This window comes from Agelaius phoeniceus, chromosome 3, assembly GCF_051311805.1.
Source record: "Agelaius phoeniceus isolate bAgePho1 chromosome 3, bAgePho1.hap1, whole genome shotgun sequence".
Lineage (NCBI taxonomy): Eukaryota > Metazoa > Chordata > Aves > Passeriformes > Icteridae > Agelaius > Agelaius phoeniceus.
Genome location: NC_135267.1, coordinates 80,151,937 through 80,168,434, shown reverse-complemented (window position 1 = coordinate 80,168,434; position 16,498 = coordinate 80,151,937). Strand labels below are relative to the sequence as shown.

At 37.5% G+C, this 16,498-nt stretch overlaps 1 protein-coding gene across 8 annotated transcripts in view; it reads left to right on the top strand.

Moving 5' to 3' along the window:
- LTBP1 (latent transforming growth factor beta binding protein 1) overlaps positions 1-16,498 on the top strand; it is a 188,106-nt gene that overhangs the window by 68,862 nt on the left and 102,746 nt on the right. For all 8 annotated transcript variants that reach the window (XM_077175710.1, XM_077175707.1, XM_054628955.2 and 5 more), the window contains one exon: positions 14,118-14,342. In XM_077175710.1, coding sequence (XP_077031825.1) covers positions 14,118-14,342 — 225 coding nt within the window. The remainder of the gene's footprint in view (positions 1-14,117; positions 14,343-16,498) is intronic.

The following is a 16,498-nucleotide window of genomic DNA, read 5'->3' as shown; positions in this document are numbered from 1 at the left end:
GTTTGTTTGCAGCCCTGCATCTCATTTGAAGCTATTCATTCAAACTGGTATAAATGAGAAGTTGAAGTTGCATGCTTGCCAGTGAAAGTGCATATCTTTCTGTAAGAATTTTGTGTCTGAGCACTTGGCAGTATCTGTGTCAAATAAGGAAACAGAATCATAGAATTATAGAAGGGTTTAGGTTGGAAGGGACCTTTAAAATCTTAGAGTTCCAGCCCCAGCTATGGGCAGGGACTCCTTCCACTAGACCAGGTTGCCCAAAGCCCCATCCAACTTGGCCTTGAGCATTTCCAGGGATGGGACATCCACAGCTTCTCTGGGCTACATGTACCAGGGCCTCACCACCCTCACAGTAAAAAATTTCTTCCCCTGTCTAATCTAAATCTACCCTCTTTCAATTTAAAGCCACTCCCCCTTGCCCTGTCCATGCCCATGTAAAAAAAGTCCCTCTCCACCTCTCTTGTAGGCCCCTTTAGATGCTGGAAGGTTGCTATGAGGTCACCTTGAAGTCTTTTCCAGGTGAACGTGGTGTCTTAAGTAAAAATGTGTCTGGCCCTTCATATTTAATAATAAATTCTGAAACTTCATTCAGCATGGATCACAGTGACCTGGATATTCCATACTCTACTACAATAATGCTCAAATTATGTTGCCTCTTGAATTTTGGCACTTTTCCTATTATAATTTTCTATCAAAAAATTTTCCAGCTTTACTGTGTTGACTCTGTGTAAATGTTTTTAGATAATGGAGATGGTCCAGAAGTTTCAAATTACGTATAGACCGAAACTTCCAAGAAGCAGCAGAAGCATTTTGCTCAAATTTTATTTGGTCTTCTGTTGAAAGCAGTGAAAGAAATTTCGACCAATATATTTTAAAACAATAGGTTATTCAAAGAAAATTTAGTAAGAAGACCCACTATGTAATTATTATTCTAGCAGAATTTCCTATCTAGGAAAGAGTTTCGTAAGCATAATTATTTAGAACTTCAAATTTAAAGCAGTTTTTTACAGAATGTTGACAGAATTCCTGAATTTTGTTCAGACCTATGTGATCATGACACATACTGTTAGTGTTGTAGGAGTTAGCATTGCTTTTTCTTCAAGCACTTCAGGCATTATCGAAGAGTAGTGTTGCTTAAAAATTGCAATTGCATGCAAGCAAGGCACCTCTTTGGCAAGCCAGCCAACTGCCTTTATCTGTACTTTACACATGACAGAAAGTCCAAGAGAACTGATTGGTGTTTTCGTGCCACCATTTGGTATTAAAGTTGTCAATTCTTTGCTCCTTATGATACATACTGCACATGTCCTACTACACTGAAGAGGAACTGTAAGACTGATATTTGAGCAGGATTTTCTAGTATCCTTTTGGTAAAAAGGAATATTTTAAATAGTATTGGAAAGCTAATTTGATGACATGTAAAGGCATATAAAAGATCAACATCTTGTGGAAGTGTTTGTGTAGATTTATTGGACTTCACCATCACAGTCTCTTCTGGCAATTTGTGAGGTACACACTGTTAAGTTTTTTACCCATCACATTTTGCTCTTTGGTTTTGCTGGGTTTAGTAAGAGTTGCTAGAAAGGTAACATGTTAGAAGAGACACTTTCTTCTCTGTTTTGAAGTGATGTTTGCTATCACATCACAGGTGAGTGATGTCAGCCTGTGAGGCTAACTCATCATGTCTGACCTATGTAACTCTGCCCCAGCAAAACACTGTTCCTGTGGCTTCATCTGAGACATAGCAGATAAACACGTGGAGGACTTAAAATAATTGCAAACATGTCATGCAGAGATTTTTAAAATTTCTTTTGTTAACATAAGTGAGAAGTGATTTTATTTCAATTTTTAAAAATTCTTTTATTTTCAACTTTATATGTTCCATCAGACAACCTAATTGAAGAGAAGCTTATTTCTGGAATAACTACATAGCTCAAGAACAGCATATGATGTGATTCAGGGGTTTTTTTAAGTAAATATTCTCTTTAGTAAATATTCTTCACACAAGAGTGAAGTGTTACTTTGAAATATCCTTGAGTTTTGTACTTGAACTTGCAAATATGAAGAAGTTGTGATGCCAGAACTTTATTATTCCTTTAGTATTATCAGTTTTGTCCTTTTACTCTCTCTGGTAGCTACCTTGTAGCCTTATTTGGTAAAAGCTTTGTTTCTTCTGTTCTTGCAGTAATTAAAATTTGTGCCTCATCAGGCTTTGTTGGCTTTTTTTACTGCCGGATGAAATGCTATTTCCTTTAATATGCACATGAAAACTTCTGAATTCTTGGACAACTTTGCTAAAAGAATAACTTTTTTAACTTTCTTCAACAGTAGTCAAAGAAGTTGATCAATCTGCCAGTGTATGTGTCTCAGGGAAAAAAAATATGAAAAGGACATTAGGATTTATCCACTGCTTTATCTGGTAATTTGAAATTCAATCTGTACAAATGATGACTATGCTGGAAATATTCTTGCAGCAAGATTGTAATAGCTGTAGCAAAATGAAGGCCAAGTATTTTTCCTCAGACAGTGAACTGAGTAGCTAAAATAATGACAATGGTGGGATTATTATTATTATAAATTATTCTATGCCTTATGGAAGATAGTAGAAAAAAGGTATTTCCTAGCCTGAAGAGCCACTGCAAAGTTATTTGGGAGGAACCAATTATGACCATGAATTCAAAAGACTTTTTTTTTTTTTCCCCAGTCTCCCTTTGTTCTACAAATAAATCTTAGCTCACAGCAGAATGAATTAATTTACTTACAGTCCAGGTAATATAGTGTAGGCTTTTCTAATCTGAGATACTGGTGCACTAGAATTCTATCCTGTAATGTAAGTGTACCATCCTATAGGCTGAGCAAAGCTGAGGGTTTTAATGCATTTTCAATTATAGGCCTCCACTGCTCAAGTTACTAAGAAAAATTGTATTTTAACAATTTTGCTGGTTTTGATATCCACATCTGTACAAAAAGAATTATTTCTTTCCCCCATGTATTTATCAGAACTTGTCATCAAGAAATAGTTCTGGTTTCTGCCATAGAACTTAGAGCATCTGTGAGGTCTTTCTTCATAATCTTAAAATAATTATTCAAAATTGACATCTTTACCTCAGATTCCAGTGGAGGCCAGATGCTAATTGATAGAAAAGAGGTTGTTCAGTCAGATGATTTTAATGAGGTTGAACTCATACAGGTCTGTTAGCAATTTGTTTCTGCTCCCTTGCTCACCTTAAAGACTTCAGACCATCACCGTGATGCAAAAGTCCATCTGCTCCCAGAGTACTCCCCAAACTGTCTATTACAGAGAACACAGTTTTGGATGTGCAGTCATAGGAAAAACCACAAATGGAAATGGTATAAAATCCACACTTGCAGCCATTCAAAAACATGTGGAGTATGTTTCCCTCAAAGTTAAAGCAAAACAGAACACAAAGTTAAAATGCATAATGTTTTATTTTACTGTATATGGTTTTAATTTATAGAGATTATTTTATGTACATCTGACTTGAAGTACTGTAAAAAGAGAACTGAGTGCATTTATTTGAATGATTACATTGTTGCATATTCATATAGACACACTACCTAGTACAGCTATAACTACATTATTACTAAACTAAATGTCTTTGCACACACCTCACTGAAGATCAAGTATATGCCAGCTTTGGCTTAAAAAAGAAATTGCCTCTAAATTATGCAAGTACAGAAGAAAGAGTCTGAAAATTTTCTCTACATGTTAAAATAGGCATTTATCATTAATAGGTTTCATGCAAAAGGATTTGTATTTAACGTGTCCTTCTGGGCTTAGCACAGTCAGAAGGAAGCAAGCAGCTATCACTGCTCTGATCACAGTCTTTCCCCATTCAGCCTTTCTACTGCTTGTTCTGGTTTGTTATTCTGCTCCAGATAATTCTCATCTCTGTGCCTGTGTAGTCTGTATAGTGTTCATCCATCCATTCCACCTGTAATTCCACCTTAGATTTGAGTATCACTGTAATTGAGAGTCTTGTTTTGTAGAGGCGCTGGGATTCCTGGATTTTTCTTTTGGAACATGAACTTTATCTTCATTATGTACACAATTGAATTCAGTGAGTTTTCTATATATCCATAAAAACCTGTTAAGAGGGTGGACCATGAACTTTCAGCTAGGGATTTGTGAATGTGAATCAAGTTGAAGTCCATGGAAGATGCAAACTTTTTTTTTTCCCACTAATCTCTTACAGAGTCTTGAGGGATGCTAGTCAATGAAAAGAAAGAAAATTTGATATTTTCTGATTGCACAAGCAGAGGATTGAGTTTTAAGAACCCAAACTGAGAATTTCTAATCTATATTTTATTCATCCAAACAATTTGTTGATTTCTCATTTTGGTTGTATTTTCAGTTTAATTTAAAGATGTTAAGATTAAATCAAATGTTTTTATATTACTCAGGTATTTCAAGTTTAGGGGAACTCTTAGCAGCTGTTCATCTCATAATTTAGAAATGAGTTCTTTGAATTCTCCCTTAGAAGGACTTCCTCTGTCCATAGGATGTATATGGCAGTGGTCCCCAAATGATTGTACATTCCTATCACTGAAATATTTTTGAACACTCTCTCCAATATGTATTTATTTTTGAATTATATACACCTACTATTGTATATATAATTTATTTTTCCATTTTAAACCATAGACAAAATAGGAAGTAAAAATGGATGAGAAAAAGACTAAGTGAACTCTTTTGAGAATTCATTTTATTTATTAATGGCACAAAACATAGTTCCTTCCAGCATCCCAGTGCATTTTCTGGCACACTGTGTGGGATGAGCACACCCTGCTATGGAAACTGCTGGCATAGTTAAACAGGGGATACCAGCTTCATAACATAAGCTGTAATACTACCTTTCTGCAGTGAATGTGTCCATTGTACCTCTCTTATTTATTGTTTGAATGTATTAAATTCAGTCTGTTATGTTAGATACTATGAATGTAGGTGCTAGAACATCTTCTGTCAAACCAGAGTTACACAGAAAGCCTTTTATGACAAGGGGAAAAAGGATTTCTTTTGTACTTGTACTCATTTCAGCGCAGAGGGTTGGGTACAACATTGTGGTGTGAAGCTTCTCAATGAGATTGTACACAGCTCAGGGGAATTTTGTGCATGGTTAAGTTGCTTAGAACTGGACATGACCAGAATTGATTGTGTTTTTAGGTTTGCACAACTTGTGCAACAATTTATACATCTATTTTGGTTATAAGAACCACAATGGTTGTGAAGTTGTGGTTTTTTAAAATGAATTTCCAACTGTACATTCTCTGCTGAGTAACCTTTATCCTTCCTATTCACTAGCAGTGACTTTTTTCCTTTCCTCTCTCAGAATTCCAGGATTTGAGTCTCTAGCTTTTCACTGGTCTCCGATGACCTAATTTATGACTCAAACTCTGAACAATATCCATCCCATTCTCACATTGTGTCACCACCGCAAGGTCAACTCCCTAGAAAACTTTCCAATTTCTTGTGATGTAGCCAGTGCCAGAAAATCATAGCCTGTTTTTCATGTTTTTTAACTCTTCCATGAATGCCTGGATTGTGAGCTGCTATTTGTATGCTAATGAACATCCACTTTAAAGAGTCTGTTCTTATTTTATTCTTCTTGTAGATGTTTTTACACCAAAATGAGCACTGTGGTAATGCTACAGAGACCAGCCTCTTGATGTTTGGAAATTTTTGTAATGACTACGGTTTCTGTGGCTTTTCTTTTTCTATTTTAAACCTAATTTTGTTATTGGAGGATGTCTTGTGGTATGGTGGGATGCAGTGGATCAGTGTTCATAGACCATTTGGGTCTAAGTTTGGGGGTTCATCTGGCTCACCAAACCATACCAAGCTAGCTCAGTGAAGAGCCTAGTTGTGAGTGGGTGATGAGATGCACCTGTATGGCAAGTTGGCTTTTGGATGTCCTTACTGGCCTGCTGGGCCAGCCTTTCTTCACTGTCAGACCAGGAAACCTCAGATAACAGCACTCCTAACTTGTGTGGCTCAAGAAGGCACAAAAGGTTAAATAGGAATGAATCTCAGCTGTTGTGGTTTAAGCCCAGCCAGCAACCAGTAACCACACAGCCACTCACTTCCTCATCAGTGGGACTGGGGAGAGAATCGGGAGGGTAAAAGCTGGAAAACTCTTGGGTTGAGATGGAGGACTTTAATAGAGAAAGCAGAAAGCCATGCATGCAAGCAATGTAAAACTAGGAATTAATTCACTGCTTCCCATGGGCAGGCAGGTGTTCAGTCACTCCCAAGAGAGCAGGACTTCATCACATGTTGTAACAGTGACTTAAGAAGACAAATACCATCATCCTGAATGTCCCTCCCTTCCTCCTTCTTCTCCCCAGCTTTTTACACTGAGCATGATGTTATATGGTCCAGAATATTGCTGTGGACATTTGGGGTCACCAGTCCTGGCTATGACTCCTCTCAGTTTCTTGTGCAGCCCCAGGCTCTTGGCCTATGTGGAAGTGCGCAAAGAAGAAAAGGCCTTGGCTCTGTGTAAGCTCTGCTCAGCAATAACTATCTCTACATTTTCAACACTATGGTCAGCACAAACCCAAACCACAGCCCCATACCAGACACTGTGAAGAAAATTAACTCTACCCCAGCTGAAGCCAGCACATCAGCTTAAATATCTATTATTCAGATGCCAGAAATTGTAAGGATGCTGATGTCCCTAGCCAGTGTCAGCTTAACTACTTCTGTGGTCTTCAGAGCCTTTGCATAACAGAGGCATGGCCAGTGTTTCTCAGAAGGTGTTGCTGTTTTGTCTGATGATAATCAAGTAGTCAGATGTCTAGGAGGAGCTCTTTTCTCTGCCTTTTGCTACTGGCTGTTCCTCCATGTGAGAGTCTAGTCTGCTTTTTGGAAATAGCCTAATAGGACAATAGGTGTCAGAGCAGAGAAATCAGTTCACTGATGTCTTCAGATTGTAACAGTGCATGAGCAATGACAGCCAGTGTCATTATGGTCAAATTACTCATTAATCCTGTTGTCCTTAAAGGTGGGTAGGGTTGCTCAGCTGGCACCTGAAGGGAAGAATATAGTCTGGAAGGATCCTGTAGCAATAAAGATGCTTGTTGTTCGTTTTTACCTGTCCTTCTCTTGAATTCTTGTTCTATTGAAAATGGGTATGTTTCAACAGCATTAACTAATACATATTGGTATTACACATGCTCAGGCACATGAAACACTATACAGAAGGGTAAGCCTTAAAAACCCTGGGAATGTAGGAAGGGTGGTTTTCATCTGACACCATGTACTTGATGTCAGTATTCCTACTTTGATGATGACAACTAAGAAGTTACTCAGGACTGCTTAAATTGATACCTATAAAATTTTTATACTGCAGCATGCTTGTTTTAAGCAAGGGTGCAAACTTGTTACCCTTTCAAAGCCAGCTTTGCCTAGTTATTTTATTTCTGAGGGAAATAAATATCAATACACTAGAAATCCAAAAAAGTGTCTGGAATAGCTTTTTTGTATGTGTTAGCATCATTCTCAAAGGTCTGACCCTGGCCGTTTGTAAGGCATTAATTCCTGATAAACAGCAACTGGTGGGGGTTTTTGTTTTTCTTAGTATGAGTCTAAGCCTAACTGTTGTGATATACTCAGTACATCAGGGTGATGTCCAATAAAGTCAATAAATTTGCCACCTATGATTAGTGTAGGAGTGATAAAGATGACTCCTTAGCAGTGTCTCCTTTCTTCCCAAAACAGTGTCTGAATCATCTCAGATAATGAGAATATTAGAAGCAGAGTTAGCAAGGATTGACTAAGCATCATGCCTGTTAGTAAGAATCCTCCTGTCAATCATTTTGCAACTACCATAATTTTTGCTATACCCTTTCTATATTGAGTAAGCACAGCTTTAGGCCATTTTCTGTGCCACAGCATGCATTGAATTTTTCTGATAGTATTTGAATATTCTAAGACTGTTTTTCATCCATCCTGTTCTTTCCAGACTGTAACAATAAGAGTTTTATTGGAAGCTATTGGTCAGATGGTGATCATGTCAGGCACCTACACAACTGGTGTAGGACACATCTGAGGATAGTTGGCTTATCACATGAGTTTGGAAAGATGTGATACAGGGCCAATGAGACTCCCATCCCATTGGGACCCACAATGAGAGATGAATGAAATACCTGGGGACATTTGGATGTCTCTTGGTTGAATTTTTGTGTACACATCTTCAAGTTGTGTAATTGAAGATGTACATCCAGCTTTTCTTCCCGAGATGTTTTAAAGCAGTGAGTTTAAAGTGGAGGAACACAGATAAGTAGTACAGTGAAATTATCTAGTGCATGTTCATTCTGGTTTTCTTGCTGATCATGATGCTCACTCAAAAGTATCTCTATAACATATTGCAGCCTTGTCCTTTATGATCTGAACTTGCTCCCCAAATTTCAGTATCAGGATGTTCCATAGTTGACAGTGTAGCCTCCATTAGCTCCAAAAACCATGCACTATCCAGACTGGGATAGCACCACAAAGCTTGCATATTTTGGCAGTAATTTGGTTTGCTTCTCTGGTTAAATAGCAGTATTTATGATCCCATTCCCAAAAGGGGGTGCATTACTTTTTTTTAAGATCTCTTGGTAACGTTAGTTTAAAAATAAGGCAGATTCTAATGAAGTCAGTAGCCGTGTTAATTTGCAATAGCTGAGAACCCAGTTTAGGAGATGTGTATTTTTTTATCATACAATTATGGTAGAGCTTCGAACTACCTGTTCAAAGTTTTTCCCTGCAGTGTTGCAGATTTTACCTCCTTCTAGAAGAAACATCTCAAGTGCCTTCAGTATCATGGTCATGTAACTAGGCCAGTCATGGGAGCAGGGCATCACTTCACTGTTTTTAGTGGTGTTACAGAGGTGTTTCAGTGTTTTAGGAGCAGAAAAAGTCATACTTATATCTGGTGCTGGAGCTCTTGCTATCAGATCTACTTTTTAAAATTGCTTTTCCTTGTTGTAATGGAATGTTTATATTAAAAGCCAAAATACAAACATTAGGATAAATTCAGAAGTGAATGCAGATGTATTATAGTTTTAAGGTGACTTAAAGATTTTCTTTTCTCCCTTTTCATCCCCAAGCACAAGTTTGTGATATCAAGAGTATCTGAATCCTACTAAAGTAATGAAATAATTTTTTTTTTTTTAAACTTGCAACTTCTTTACATAATACCTCTGAATTACAACCAGAAATCTGAAGAGAAAAGAGTTTAGGATTGATTAGTTAGAAAGTTGGGGTACCACAAGTTAGGGAAAAAAGGTAGGGAAGAGTCTAAACCAGAGAGATAGCATCACTGCTGTAGTTCACACCTCTGTGCGTTTTATGAGTTACTGTAGGAGTTGCTGCAATTAGAGAGCAGAAATAAGTTTAGAGGAATTGTGCAGATCCCTCTGTGGCACCTCTGGGCTTGAACTTTTCCCTAAAGCTTGTGGTGTTTCAGAGCACTGTGTTATAAGAATGTTGCATGTGGCAGTGTGACCATTTGTACTCAGTAGGTCTGCGTAGGAGTCCTTGTGCTTTCTGTGTGCTTAGTAACAGGGTGGATGAAAGATGCCCAAACAGCTGGGGGGCATGTAGTAATGCTGGATAACTGCAGTACTCAGAGACAAAATTAATCTGCTCTTTGTGATGCATCCAGTGGAAATATTGTAATCTACATGAGCAGTTCAAGGTTTTCCTTGGCAAGCCTAGTGGTGTGATTGAATAGTGCTTACGCTTGAATTGTTGATAGCATGTAAGTAGAAAAAGGCAAAGAGTGGTGAGGGAAACTCATATGTTCCCCGAGGTGTAAAAGAAAAGGAATTTGGAGAGTCTGATGAGGAACATTTCAAAACCCATCTTCATTTTCTCTAACACTGGTTACAGGAAGGGAGTTTCCTTCCATCCTAAGGGCTTGTTTGGGTAAGCATGGGCTATTTTTTAAGGATTAGGAGGCTTTAGGTGCATGGAATTTGTTTTGTTACACATTGTTTTGATTAAGCGAAAACATTTGGAGTTGATTAAATTACTTTATCTAGAGCTGTATGAGGTTGTTTGAGTATAGAAAACAAATTAGATTATGTAATTACATGAACAAACTGTATTTATCAGTGGTTTCCTAGCTGCTTTGTTGATGATTTCATGCCCTGTACTAGTGTTTCCAACCCATAGCAGTGGCAGCTTTGTTGGAATTCATCTTGCAAATGTTCTTTTTCTATGCATTGAGCTGTTCAGAGACTCCCTGTGGGGGCCTCTTGATGCACCTTCTCTGCCTGCTCATTTTGAACAGTGATACTCAGCAAGCTGTGCCAGACTGGGAAGAGTTAAAGCTTTTGGATGCCAAAGGAATCAAAGCTTGCTATTACCAATTAAATGCCCAAGGATGGGAAGAATACTTAAAAGAGTTTGTGTTTTCTTAAACCTGTCTCCACATTTTTAAAGGATGTGTGCTCATTTATAGTAAAAAATAAGTCAGTTTGTTCAATCATATGTTGGCTGTTCCTTAAGAGACCATTGAGAGATTTAGCTTACAGTAGACCTGAGTGAGGAAATTGTTCCCTTTCTTAGATCCATTAATACTTCCTTCGCTTAGTTTGTAAGATACCCACATGTGAACTGAAGTTTCTTCTTATCCTATGCAGACCTATCTTCACATTTTTATCAAGGTCTGAGCAAGAGGGTTTCACTCTATAATGGATATTTTTATTTCTTCTATTTTCTTCTTTTCAGAGGAAATGAGAATCAGGCTTCAGTGTACCCTTTTCCTAAACGTCAGTTGAGAACTTACGTGCAAATCCAGCATCTTCAAATGGTCTCTCCCAAAAAGCATGGGTCTGTTTTTTGTCAGGAATGTCCCCTATGCCTCTGGCAGTATTCTGCCATTCTGTTTTGGTTTTTTAGACTCAATGACAAGACAAAACAAAGCAAAAAACTTACAGGAGAGGTTGAGCTGTTCAAACATACCCTGGCTTTGTGTCCTGTTTCTATCTTAAGTGGTCCTTTCCCTGGGGCTCTTTGGTCTTTGTTAAACAGAGATTCCCAGAGCCTTAGGAAAAGCAGTGGTTCCTTCCTCTGCCTTTTTGAAGGTTTATGCTCCTCCGGCTCACTTTTCTCAAATGGTCTGTGTGTATATTCCACTTCTAGTGAAGTTATGTGCCTGTGATTTCCAGCACCAGTGTAATAATCAAATGCAACCCTTTCTCCTGGCCATAAACTACCTGAAGAAATCATGCAACAAGAGTGTGGGCTTACACCTATTTAAAATAATTAGAAATTTTATTTCAGTGCTGTGTGGGTTTTTTATTTTTTATCTGGTCTTTTGTTTTGAGGTTGATTTTTTTTTTAAGTTCTCAAAATATTTGCCATTTGAGATTGTCAAGTTTTCAGTTTAGCCTGGAGATTGCATCCCATTTGTTTTTGCGTGGCTGACTTGAACTTACAATTGTATATTTCAGAATTTAGAATTTTTGTTACAAAACTTTATATTGTCAGAATAGATTTCACGTATTCTCACTTAAACTACCTTCCTCATACATAAGGCGAGAGATGTAAATCAGTATCAGTTAACGGAGTGATTTACACCACAAGATAGTGTTGGAAGTTTGGAATTTTTATCTCCTGTTATGTTTAAATACTGAGGCATTAAATATTCTTAATTATTTGCATCATACTAGAACTTTTAGTGTCATTTGTTTGCACAAATCATTTGGGTGGATATCCAAAGCAAATAGATATGAGAAGGAATATGAACCAACTATTTTCTGTTGGCATCTTCCTTCCCAATACTTTTAGCACAAACTTATTGCTCAAAAACCAAGTTTTTCATGTGCCTATTCATTCATTACCACCAGATTCCTGCAGGAGAGGAACATGTGAAGAGTGCCTAGTGGTGTAGAGATACCCACACAGTTTGGCCTTCTAGATGTCAATTGCTTTACATGAACAGTAGCACAGAAGAAATTAATTAATTTGGGTAGAAATTCTGGACATATTTATGTTGTTTAAAAGGTGGATTTTGCATGTTACCTTGTTGCCTCAACGCTGGAGTGAGGGGGAAGAAAATCTGTAGGGTAGACTTCTTGCTCTCAAGGAATTCCACAGTGAAACTACTTTTGTTAACCTTTATTTCACTGTACTTCCTTCAAACACCAAACTGCTCTCTCCTTAATGCTATTTCATATTGTTTCATTGTGTGATTTTACTTTACATGCAAACCACCTTGGTGTTCAACCTCATTCAGGCACATCTTTAAAAGCACTAGAATTCTTTGTATGTTGTGTCTATTACAGTGCAGCCGCTTGTTTGTGGCTGCTCAGGAAGAAATGGTGCCAGAGGGAGAGAGGTGTCTGTCATGCTTTAGTCACTGCTGTGGTCAACCCTCCTTCACTTTGCTCTGAAGTAACAGCAGGTCTGTAAGGATGTCTTTTATACACTCAGATTATGTCCCAATTAGGGTTGGGACCCAAAAAAGTAAGGCTTGTGCTGTCATGGGTAGCCTTCCAAGGTTGACTTAGTACCATTAGCACAATGCTACAGCTTGAAGTACTTTCAGTCAGTTTATATTAAATGCAAATATAAGATAAGACAAGAAAAATATTAAATACACTTTGGCAGAGCACAGTGAAAAAACAATTCTGGCAGTTTGCATTGTGGTGGACCTATCTGGCAATTGGGCACTGGCGTTCCAGAGCCTGTCCAGGCAATGTGAGGCTGCTCTGTGATGAGCCTGGCTGAGTGGGTGTTTCTTGAGCATTTCCTGGGCCAAGGGAATTACACAGCTGGCTTAGAACTCCTTGGGCTGCTGAGTGTTTTTTGGGTTTGTTTTTTTTTTTGCTGTAAATGTTCTGTCTTCTTGCAGCACACAACACACAGGTTCCTTTTCCAACACTGGCCTTCTATGGTATTCATAATAGTAATACCCTGTGATTGTCCAGAGGTCACAGCAATTGGAATAATGAACACTAGGTTCTAAATTACCTTGAATTATCTACAGTTTGTTATTTTTATTGTAATTCATTACAGACCAAGCAAAACCAATCCAGCAAAATGCCATGAATACTGTAAAGATTCTTATTTTTTAAAGTCAAAAACATCTTAAATCTGACAAATGGATACTGAACTCTATTTCTCAAATACTGTTCAATTACTGACAAAAATGACCTTTGTTTGTCTTGAACAAAAATTTATGGTATTTTTACTGTTGTTTTCACATCATTTAGTTCTTGGAAATTCTGACAGCTCGTTTACATTGTGATTGATTATAGCATCCCACATTATATTTTCAGAAAGTGCTGAACAATGCCTATTACTGCCTATATCTCTGCGTTGAGAAGTATTTTTCATTTGATGTTGACATTTTTCATGTTTCATCTGATAATTTATATTGCTGTAAATATGCAAGTGCTAGCTAGCACAGAAATAATTACCCTTGTCCTTGTATTGGAGTTACAAGGTTTTAATGCTTAGGAGTTTGTCTATGAAATCATTTCAGTTGAATCTCTTGATATTTTTATGATCTTTATGGGTGGATAAAAATTAGCTTCTTTTATCTGAAAAATAAATGTTAAGCACAAATCTACATCCTCTGCAAGAAATAGTTTTCTAGAGAACAGCCAAGACTTAAAAGTCAAAATGGAAAATTTGTCCCCAGTACTTTCTATCCTTGGGTGAGTTTTTTCACAGACTTCCAGGAAAGGGTAAGTAGTCCAGGATTTTCAGAAACAGGCGGCTGACAAATAAGAGTATCTGCACCGAAGTGTGAATAAGAGATGTAGCCAGACACCATATTAGTTTAGTGTCTGTCCTAATAGCATCATGAAATTAAAAATTAGCTTGGATATTTAAGGAAAGAATTGCTTTCTGTTTGTCATGGAGAGAAGATGTGAACAAGGCATAGGTCAGAGATCACAAGGAGGGGAAGGGAAGTGGTTCTACCACAAGGCACTTAGAAGTGCATGTCAGATGGATAGTCCCTCCTCAGATGTCTGAATGAAGAACAAAGCTCTCCAACCCTATTCCTTTCCTCTTCAGCTTGGGCATGATATGTGGTCAGATAATACTAAACCTAAAGTCATTAACAACATTTTTATTTCTGTTTTCATTTCAGTTATTTGCCACCTTCCATGCATGAATGGAGGCCAGTGTAGTTCTAGAGATAAATGCCAGTGCCCTCCTAATTACACTGGTAAACTTTGTCAGATTCCGGTGCAGACTGCCAGTTCTCCAAAACTCTACCATCACCCGCAACAGGTGAACAAGGCTGTAGGATCACAAGTTATCCACTCTACTCATACTTTACCACTGACAATGTCTGGACAGCAAGGTGTAAAAGGTAACTTCTTTCTTAATAGGTATTTTTAACTTGTTGGTTTTAATGAATTATTTTGAGTATTCAACCAGTAACAATAGTGCTGCATCTACACATATCAAATATTGACACCACAGCTTGAATCATGAGCTCACCAGAATGTGAACGTGTTTTCCTCAATGACTGAAATAATAAGAAATAACTGTTATTGAAAAGAGGTTGTAGGTAAATTTACTTTGCTTTATGGCACAATTTACTGCAAATTGCAGAGTAAAGGGAAAATGCAGGAGGTTTCTTCCAGAAGTGTAGACCTGTTTAAAAAGACAATGATTATGGCTGAGCTGAGTAAATTGCAGTGTACCTAGACAGAGAGTTGCAAGTGATTCCATGGTTACTAATGGAGGGAAGAGACCATGCTTTTCAACATTAAAAATCTTAAATCTAATGTAAAATTAAAGGTACAAGCTGTATTTATCTTGCATGACTTAGTAGAGTCTTATAAGTGAGGTTTGTGGTGAACTATTTAGTGTAGATAGGCCATGATATGACTCACTTAAATAGAACATTCCTTCTGGGTCAAATAACAATATCATTAAAAATTTTTTTTAAAAAGTGGGGCTTTCCTGCTGCTAATGCTGTGAAGAAGACAGCATTTAAGTCTGAAATGCAATAAAGTCTGAAAGTCTGAAGCATGAAAGTTCATTCAGCTTCAGATTACTGTTTCCTCTCATACTTTTGTTGTGAGGTGAAAACTTCTGATTACTTTGAAGAGAAGTGTTGGATTTATTTCTTATGTGTCCTATGGGTCTAGGCAGTATTTTATCTGGGTGCAATCTTGTCCACATAAAGTGATTTTCAAGCATCAAATATTGTATGTATTTCCAGTATATTTCACAAATGCTTGTTAGATGTTGGCAGCAAAATTATCCAAAGAATTCACCAGCACAGAGAGCGCAGAGCATGCCTTCCCCTGCAACTCACATTCTCAGCCGAGGACCTAATGTGAATTTTGTTTGCTTGTTTGAATTGCCAGATTGATTTTTGGTCAAGGGTCATTTTAAAATTACTTCTTCAAGGTTGGTATTTCTGAATAAAAAGAAAATATATAGGTAAAGACATGAGGAGGCTCAGTTAGTGGCAAACAGTTTCTGAATAACTTTGCTAAAAGATACTTATGATAAATATAATCTAATGTAGTGATTCTGTATTCAGAAAAGGACAGAGCTGTGAAGGAACTGTTGACAGTGTCCTGGAAATGGCAATGTTTTATAAGTACTTTTGAGTACCTCCTCCATCTGAAGAAGAGAATATAATTACCAAAACATTTAGCAAAACATCAGTTTATTTCTCTGCCTATGTAATTCCAGATGAAATAATTTTAGACAATACCGTGGACAACCCCCCAAAATTTTAATACATAGTTATTCTTCAGATTCTCTCCTAAAATGCACAATAGGTTTCTCATTGCTAAAGAGTCTGGCCTCTTGAATATTTTTTCCCGACCTTCAAATCCTCATAGGAATCATTAGCAGTCACAATGCCTTTTCTTCTCTTTACGTGTCCAAATGAGGATGTTGGATTGTTGAGAGATGAATATTTTATTTCTTTAAAGGAAGGAATAAAACAATTCATCCTGAAATGGCTGGCAAAAATAAAAATGAGCACATCTAGGCAGTGATCCAAGGCCTGGAGAGGATTGTGACAATAATACTGCATGGGAGAACCCAGCCTAAATTTGATGTTTTCAGCATCTGAACATCTCTGGATGGATTGAGAAACTAAAGCAGAGAAATTCAGTGATTTCTTTTGAGAAACTATATTTTTGAATCACTATTGCTTTTGAATCACTATATTTTTTAGATTTAGCAGCTAGAGAAACTAGTTGAAGGGATCCCTCTTCATACATAAAAATATTGGGGTGAGTTTTGTTAGTTTTGTTCTTTTTACAGACAGACTAGGCTGTCTTGTCTTGCCCTCCAAACCCAGTCTAACAGCCTGAAAAGGACCTCACTGCTTCTGCTTGTAACACTGAAGCTTTTCCCTGGGGGTTTGACTCTGGCAGACCTCATGTAGGTATACATTTTGCTCATGGGTTCTTTTCAGCTACAGGCAAGATCTTTACCCTGCAACCATATTTTGCTGACTTTCTACCATCTTCTTCCTGATGTTTCTGTCTGAGT